Below are 9,401 nucleotides of genomic sequence, written 5' to 3'. Positions count from 1 at the left end.
TGTTTTAAACCCCATGAAATATCCTGTATCTTTTAGAATCCACAATTGGCATGCTCGACTCAATAGTTCCTCAAAGTATTTGGGTGCAGGGTTCAACTGTTTCTGTCCGTTGTTTTCAGATGGGTCTTTTCCTGTTGATGCTGCTGCTGATTCTAATGGCTTGTTCTGTCTGATTTCTTCCAGGTTGGAGGCAATAAGCACACCATGAGTGACCACATGCACGTGGGGAACCACCAACAGATCCACGTTCAACAGCTGTTTGAGGAGAACAGCAACAAACGGACAGTGTTGACTGCACAGCCCAATGGGTTGACCTCTGTGGGCCGGGCAGGGCTACCGCAGCCTGACCGACAGCAGCCTGACCGACAGCAGCCTGACCGACAGCAGCCCGACATCACCACTACCACGGCCCAGTGTCGGCAGGCCAGCTCAGCCTCCCTCAAGTCCACCGACAGCAAGCCTCAGCCCGCCACCCTGACCCCGGATCAGGCCATGAAGCAGTTCATGCCCAAGCTTACGGCCTTCGAGCACCATGAGATATTCAGCTACCCAGAAGTGTACTTCGCTGGCCCCAACGCCAAGAAGAGGCCGGGGGTGATCGGGGGGTCCAACAACGGAGGCTACGATGACGATCAGGGCTCCTACATCCAGGTGCCCCACGACCACGTCTCCTACCGCTACGAGGTTCTCAAGGTGATTGGCAAGGGCAGTTTCGGTCAGGTGGTGAAGGCCTACGATCACAAGGCCCACTGCCACGTGGCGCTGAAGATGGTGAGGAATGAGAAGAGGTTCCACCGCCAGGCGGCGGAGGAGATCCGGATCCTGGAGCACCTGAGGAAGCAGGACAAAGACTCCACCATGAACGTGATCCACATGCTGGAGAACTTCACATTCCGTAACCACATCTGCATGACCTTTGAACTCCTCAGCATGAACCTGTACGAGCTCATCAAGAAGAACAAGTTCCAGGGCTTCAGCTTGCCGCTCGTCAGGAAGTTCGCCCACTCTATCCTGCAGTGTCTGGACTCACTGCACAAGAACCGTATCATCCACTGTGACCTGAAGCCAGAGAACATTCTCCTGAAGCAGCAGGGACGCAGCGGGATCAAGGTGATCGACTTTGGCTCTAGTTGCTACGAGCACCAGCGGGTTTACACCTACATCCAGTCTCGTTTTTACAGAGCTCCTGAGGTCATCCTGGGGTCACGCTATGGGATGCCTATTGACATGTGGAGCCTGGGCTGTATCTTAGCAGAGTTACTCACTGGGTACCCTCTCCTGCCGGGCGAAGATGAAGGGGACCAACTGGCATGCGTCATCGAGCTGCTGGGCATGCCCTCGCAGAAGCTGCTGGACTCTTCCAAGAGAGCCAAAAACTTTGTGAGCTCCAAGGGTTACCCCCGGTACTGCGCGGTGACGACCCTGCCAGACGGCTCGGTGGTGCTGAACGGGGGGCGGTCCCGCCGGGGCAAGCTGAGGGGACCCCCGGGGAGCAAGGAGTGGGTGACGGCCTTGAAGGGCTGCGATGACCCCCTGTTCCTGGACTTCATCAAGCAGTGTCTGGAGTGGGACCCTGCCGTGCGCATGACCCCCAGCCAGGCCCTCAGGCACCCCTGGCTCAGGAGGCGCTTGCCCAAACCTCCCACGGGGGACAAAACGGCCGTGAAGCGTATCACCGACGGGGGCTCTGGTGCTATCACCTCAATCTCCAAATTACCCCCCACCTCGGGCTCCACCTCCAAGATAAGGACTAACCTGGCACAAATGACGGACGCTAACGGGAACATCCAACAGAGGACAGTGTTGCCAAAACTAGTCAGTTGAAGGAACAGTAAACAACACTAGTTGGTTGTCTAATCTAGGATATCTCTTCTTACTGGTTTGGTTGGTTTTTTAAATGGAGAGATGATTGTGTCCATCTCTGAGAGCAAAAACAACCGGGGAAGCCAAACAGTACTAGTCCCAGTACTCAACAGTGTGGTTTTTAGACAGAGGGGATTATTCAGCGTTATTATTCACTGCATCATTGTTTAGCAGCTCTGTAGCAGCTTTTATCGAAATATAAACAAGACAAAAACATGAAAGTGGTCATGATGAAGGGAACAAAGCTTTTAGGTGTTTAGTCTCAGGACTGTGTGCTATGATGGGGCAGGTGGCTACCGTTCACACAATCTGGCCCAAGCAGAGATTGATAACCTGGGCATGATAGTGTAGAAAAACAGAATGGGTGGCTGGCCACGATAAACACATGTCCATAACTAACTCATTTCAGACACTGGAGATATTTAGGCTCTGCTTCTCTACCTTACCTGATTGACATTGTGACATTAAATAGCTGTGAGAAAGGTGTTTTTTATAAGCTAAGATAATAGTATCTGAGATGAGGTTTTGGTCAAAGAAATGCAAGGAGGATGGAAAGTGACTGTTTTAAGACTGTTAAGAGTTAAAGTGAGAGGTTGGACCGCGGTGTGGAAACATTTGTTTACATGACAGACTATGGTACGTGCCTGTAATTCTCTTGACATTCCTTAAACAACAGAACTAGAACGAGGGGGAAAAAGAGTGCAGGTTTGTCGGTTCTCACCTGTACCACAAACAAGGGAGTGATACACAGAATGTGTTCTGTCAGAGAGGAGAGGAGGGAGAGGGGAGGGGAGAGGGGGGGAGAGGAGGGGGGGGAGAGGAGGGAGGGGAGGGAGGGAGAGGAGGGGAGGGAGGGAGGAGAGGAGGGAGAGGAATGGCATCTATCAGAATATAAGATGTCGACATAATAAGTTAGTAGGTGCTGTTTCTTGGTACAGCTGCTGTGAACTGTATATCCTCACAGCAAGACAATGGTGCTTTTTATTTGAAAATGGATGTATAGAGGATTTTGGAGCAAAAATGTCTATTTTGTTTTGTTGTAGCAGATTATTGGATGATTAGAAACTAAGTGTGCTGAGGCAGAGTAGAGCTGAGGTGAAGTGGCTTTGAATATTATAATGTCCTCATCAGAGAGGACTGTGTCTGTGTTGAAGGACTGTGGATATTATAATGTCCTCATCAGAGACGACTGTGTCTGTGTTGAAGGACTGATCTAGGGTCAGGCTGGGTAGGTAGGTAGGTAGGTAGGTAGGTAGGTAGGTCAATGAGGTGCTTACTACATGGACATGACTCCATATACTTGAATAGAAGGTGTTCTTCAGAGCCTGGGTGGTCTCAGTAGTACTGAATAGAAGGTGTTCTTCAGAGCCTGGGTTATCTCAGTAATACTGAATAGAAGGTGTTCTTCAGAGCCTGGGTTATCTCAGTAGTACTGAATAGAAGGTGTTCTTCAGAGCCTGGGTGGTCTCAGTAATACTGAATAGAAGGTGTTCTTCAGAGCCTGGGTTGTCTCAGTAATACTGAATAGAAGGTGTTCTTCAGAGCCTGGGTTGTCTCAGTAATACTGAATAGAAGGTGTTCTTCAGAGCCTGGGTTATCTCAGTAATACTGAATAGAAGGTGTTCTTCAGAGCCTGGGTTGTCTCAGTAGTACTGAATAGAAGGTGTTCTTCAGAGCCTGGGTTGTCTCAGTAATACTGAATAGAAGGTGTTCTTCAGAGCCTGGGTTATCTCAGTAATACTGAATAGAAGGTGTTCTTCAGAGCCTGGGTTGTCTCAGTAATACTGAATAGAAGGTGTTCTTCAGAGCCTGGGTTGTCTCAGTAATACTGAATAGAAGGTGTTCTTCAGAGCCTGGGTTGTCTCAGTAGTACTGAATAGAAGGTGTTCTTCAGAGCCTGGGTTGTCTCAGTAGTACTCCAGGTTGTAGTGAAAGGCAGTGAGTGTAATAACATGTGGTTATAAAGCACTCTGATGAATCAGGACTCAAGGTGGATTCATGTAGCTTTTTGAATTGCTTAGCTTATACCATGTTGACTGTTGCTACTGTAGAGTAGGAGTTTCATTTTCATTTCATCCTTTCTTCAATATTTTCAGTAGTGAACCAATACGTGTCTCTGGCCAGAGTGTAAATTCCTAAAACGCTTGTTCCCTTGCACAGCCAAAATAGTGTTCACATACCCCCCCTTACTTTATGTGGAATTCAACCTTTAAAACAGATTCCTAAACCTAGTAATAAACATTTCCCCAAATGTGTTGAACCTTCACATTTTCTAAAGTATTTGACAAAGGTTTTATTAGTTCACCATAATCAGACTGGGAATTCATTAAAGCTTTGTCAAAGTTTTACTTATTTATTTCACATTTAAAAAAAATTGTCAAATGAAAGAGGCAGTGTAAAAGATATTAAACTGAACTTAGGGCTGAATAGAACAGAATGTTGTGTTGTTGTTTGGTCGGTCGGTCGGTCGGTCAGTTGGTCGGTCGGTAACCACGGAGTGACTTATGACCTAATACACAACAACACTACACTATGGGATCCTATCAGACTGTCACTGTGTGGATACTTGGAGGCTCCAGGACACAGAGGAGAAGTCTCTGTTTGATTGGAGCTCACTACTTCTACTCTACAGAACAGGTGTGGCTGGCTGGGGATTGGATGGATGACCCGGTGACCTCATCAGGTCAGGGAGTAGAGCCCGGCCAATGGCGCCCCAGTGGGCGTCGCCTCACCTGCCCCGCTGATGATTGGTTCAGTGCCTGCCAGGGCCAGCTGCACACTGCTCAGTAGCCCCGCCCCCTTTGGAACCCACTGCCACCTGCTGATTGGAGAACATCGGTGGGGCAGGACAGGGGGCCGGATCACAACGTTCTCTTGACTTTTTATTGTAGTTGTTTTGTGGATTGATAGTCGGGAGGAATTGTGCCCTGAGGTTGAATACAATGTGCCTTTGGTTATCAATGCCATTCATTTAGTAACCCAAGACCAATAACATAATGACATCATCTCCCTACACCTACCTACAGCACATCTCCCCTGAACATACATCCATTTCACAGATGTTTGAAATGTTTACAGTCATTTTCATGGATGTTTTCTTCAAGCAATGCCCAAAGACAGTCTTCCTGGCTGAACCTCTGAAGTGGTAGCGAGGAGGAAGCCAAGCGTCCGCACAATGACAGGTATTACACGGGCTACATCCAAAATGGTACCCTATTCCGTATATATAGTGCACTACTTTTGGCCAAACCCTACTTTTGATAGGGCCCTGGTCAAAAGTAGTGCACTATATAGGGAATAGGGTGGCATTTTGGCAGCAGCCGTGCAGTTTGGAGACAGAGCTTCAGTCCTGTGGGATGACTAACTCTCTCACCTGGAAACACCCTTTGCCAACAGGGAATGCTTAGTAAGAAGCAATCACCTTATGCTCTGAACGGGTTGAGGAGCTGACAGCCTCTGTCTTGTCTTAACATCGAAACAATTCAAGGGGTTATAGCTGTTTGCTTCGTTTTATTACTCCTGAAGAGAAGGACAAAAACACATTTTAATCTTTACCTCAGACTGTTGTGATAGATATATCTTCGTATTGTGATTTGAGTAAAGCAGGGCATTTGGTTACATACCAAAGTGCATTCCTTTCTACGTTTGTGGCTATGAGGAAATGAAGCCAGTGGATTTCTTCTCTTATTTTTATGAGTAGAAATAAGGCTCTCAAACCACTTTTGGTCATTCAAGGGCCATATCTGTCTATCTATCTATCTGGAGAATGCTTGTCTTCAGCTGAGAAGGAAGTAGGGAGATGGAGGGAGATTGAGTAAAGTGTTTTTATTTTATTACACCACCTGTTCTGTCTGAACGGTGTAGCACAACTCCTAACCTCTGTGTTCTCGACATGGTTGGATGTAGCTTCTTTTCAGTGTAGACTGTCCTATCACAATCTACAGTCTGTAGTCGCTGTGTCAGTCAGCCCAATGTGCTACTCCACGGTAAGGTAACATAGCTGTGGCAGAATCAAGCATTTGGCTATATCGTAAATGTTTTCAAAATGAATTTTTAAAAAATAATACTTTTTTGCTACTTTCTTGTAAGAATTTTAACTCTTGACTGTCTCGGGAGCTCTACTACACAACTTTTAGAAGGAAAAAAACCTGAATCTTGAACTGAGCAACAAAGTTGATAGATGTTAGTACTCTTTACCACAGCCACGTACGCTGTACATATGTGAAATTTGCGATGGATTCAATGTGGATTTGTACATATGTATAATGTTTTTGTCTTTGGTGAAATGCTGCTGGAAGCACTACATGAATGTTGTAGTGGGGGTTTAAGCTTGGCCAGTTTTACTATAGTGTATGTAATGTACAGCTAATGGAAGGTCACTTTTTTTAGTGATTATTTGTTACATTTTATTGTTGTGGCCGGAAAACGTTATTAAATAAAAAGTTTTAATGTCCATCTTTATAAATGAATTGTTTACTGGTGGTTATTTGTCACAGGAATGTTTATTCCAGGTCAAATGTCGTCAGGGAATGAGGTCCAAAGTACTTGAATGGATGTAAGGTTTGCTTCAGTAAAGACTTCATTGAAGAGGAGGATTAAAACTAGTTGTACAACTAATTTCTTAGTTCTGACTAAGTAATATATTTATTTTTACAACGAATCATCATTGACCAAAGTACATTTCTTACATCGATACAAGCCGCTAGCATACATCTCTGTGTGTTTCATATTGAATAGATATAGTACTAGCCACTAGCATACATCTCTGTGTGTTTCATATTGAATAGATAGAGTACTAGCCACTAGCATACATCTCTGTGTGTTTTCATATTGAATAGATAGAGTACTAGCCACTAGCATACATCTCTGTGTGTTTTCATATTGAATAGATAGAGTACTAGCCACTAGCATACATCTCTGTGTGTTTCATATTGAATAGAGTACTAGCCACTAGCATACATCTCTGTGTGTTTCATATTGAATAGATAGAGTACTAGCCACTAGCATACATCTCTGTGTGTTTTCATATTGAATAGATAGAGGTTGAACCTTGTCCTTTGGGCTGAGGGCTTTGCCTCAGTTGACTCCCTCTAAGAATACCGTATGACACAACAGCCAGTCATGAGACGGGACTGAGCCTGGAGCTCTGGCCAGAGACCTCTGTACTGTACACTGGCTGGCTGTTTCACATAGCGTATGGTGCAGAGCAATGCATTACAGGACAGAGTAATGCCGACACACACACACACACACACACACACACCCTATATAGATACAAAAGTATGTGGACACCCCTTCAAATTAGTGGATTCGACTATTTCAGCCACACCTGCTGCTGACAGGTGTATAAAATCGAGCACACAGCCATTTAATCTCCATAGACAAACATTGGCAGTATAATGGCCTTACTGAATAGCTCAGTGATTTTCAACGTGGCACCGTCATAGGATGCCACCTTTCCAACATGTCAGTTCGTCAAATGTCTGCCCTGCTAGAGCTGCCCCGGTAAACTGTAAGTGCTGTTATTGTGATGTGGAAACATCTAGGAGCAACAACGGCTCAGCTGCGAAGTGGTAGGCCACACAAGCTCACAGAACGGGACCGCCAAGTGCTTAGGCACGTAGTGCGGAAAAATCGCCTATCCTCGGTTGCAACACTCACTACCAAGTTCCAATCTGCCTCTGGATGCAACGTCAGCACAAGAACTGTTCCACGGAAGCTCCATGCGCAATGCCAAGCGTCGGCTGGAGAGGTGTAAAGCTCCCCGCCATTGGACTGTGGAGCAGTGGAAACATGTTCTCTGGACTGATGACGCACGCTTCACAATCTGGCAGTCCGATGGACAAATCTGGGTTTGCCAAGATGCCAGGAAAACATTACCTGCCTCAAAACAGTGCCAACTCTAAAGTTTTGTGGAGGAGCAATAATGGTCTGGGGCTGTTTTTAATAGTTTGGGCCCCTTAGATCCAGAGAAGGGAAATCTTAACGCTACAGCATACAGTGACATTCTAGACAATTCAGTGCTTCCAACTTTGTGGCAACAGTTTGGTGAAGGCCTTTCCCTGTTCCAGGCCCAATCGCCCAACATCAGTGTCCGACCTCACTAATGCTCTTTTTTTTAACCTTTATTTAACTAGGCCAGTCAGTTAAGAACAAATTCTTATTTACAATGACAGCCTAGGAATAGTGGGTTGACTGCCTTGTTCAGGGGCAGAACGACAGAGTTTTACCATGTCTGCTCGGGGATTCAATCTAGTGACCTTCCGGTTGCTGGCCCAACGCTCTAACCACTAGACTACCTGCCGCCCTGTGGCTGAACGGAATCAAGTCCCTGCAGCAATGTTCCAACATCTAGTGGAAAGCCTTCCCAGAAGAGTGGCGGCTGTTATAGCAGCAAAGGGGGGGACCAACTCCATATTAATGCCCTGCGAGGACAGACGCTGGGAGACGAGAAGCAAGTACAGGGAGTGAATATTTAATAAATAACAGACATGAAACAAAACACGGACAGTGTCTAGACAGGGGAAACATAACAACATTAATGTTGACACAGGGATCAAACTGAGGAGCAGACAGATATAGAGGAGGCAATCAACAAAGTTAAGGAGTCCAGGTGAGTCCAAAGAAGCGCTGATGTGCGTAACGATGGTGACAGGTGTGAGTAATGATGGGCAGCCTGGCGCCAGAGAGGGAGAGCGGGAGCAGGCGTGACATGCCCAAGATTTTGGAAGGAGATGTTTGAAGAGCAGGAGGCACAGCATGCACGCGCTCACACACACACACACACACACACACACACTAAGCATCCAGTGTGATTTCTGAGTAATGTATCATCATGTTATTCCCTGAGATCCATCAATCCCTATGTTGTGTCTGACACTCCAGAGGGGTGTGTGTGTGTGTGTGTGTGTGTGTGTGTGTGTGTGTGTGTGTGTGTGTGTGTGTGTGTGTGTGTGTGTGTGTGTGTGTGTGGCGTGTGTGTGTGTGTGTGTGTGTGTGTGTGTGTGGTACTAAATCCTTGTTTGTCCTCCGTCTGCAGTCCTGAGATGTTCTATGCTGTTGGGTGTCAAAACACTTCTACTTTAAAAACATGGCTGGTTTGTTCTTGTTCCTGACGTGATTTCAGAGCTAAGGTGGGTTATATGTGAGTTCATAGCTAAGGTGGGTTATATGTGATTTCATAGCTAATGTGGGTTATATGTGATTTCATAGCTAAGGTGGGTTATATGTGAGTTCATAGCTAAGGAGGGTTATATAACCAGTCTGGAAACATCAGCACTTGGACTATCTGCAGGAGAGACTGTTTTGAATGAAATAAGTGTTCAGTTAGAAACATGAACCTAAACGTGTCCTTGAAACTGAAGTGGATCTGAAACGTTGAAACTTTGATGGGATAGATTTCATGCTGCCTTTATGATGAGCATAACTAATGTTCCCTTTGTTGTTCTCCTGCTGTACTTCCCATGTGATCAAACAACTGTCCAGATAATAGAAAGGTGACCATAGTGTTGTTGGTTCAAGTCCCATCCAGCTCCAAC

At 46.0% G+C, this 9,401-nt stretch overlaps 1 protein-coding gene across 2 annotated transcripts in view; it reads left to right on the top strand.

Annotated features, from left to right (window-relative positions):
* LOC145850227 (dual specificity tyrosine-phosphorylation-regulated kinase 2) overlaps positions 1 to 2,669 on the top strand; it is a 24,766-nt gene extending 22,097 nt beyond the window's left edge. For both annotated transcript variants that reach the window (XM_082964259.1, XM_082964258.1), the window contains exon 3: positions 184 to 2,669. In XM_082964259.1, coding sequence (XP_082820385.1) covers positions 184 to 1,824 — 1,641 coding nt within the window. In that variant the 3' untranslated portion in view covers positions 1,825 to 2,669. The remainder of the gene's footprint in view (positions 1 to 183) is intronic.
* Positions 2,670 to 9,401: the final 6,732 nt, after the last annotated feature.

Source organism: Salmo salar, chromosome 17 (genome assembly GCF_965601325.2).
Source record: "Salmo salar chromosome 17, fSalSal1, whole genome shotgun sequence".
Taxonomy (NCBI): Eukaryota; Metazoa; Chordata; class Actinopteri; order Salmoniformes; family Salmonidae; genus Salmo; species Salmo salar.
This window is presented reverse-complemented; position numbering and strand designations above follow the sequence as displayed.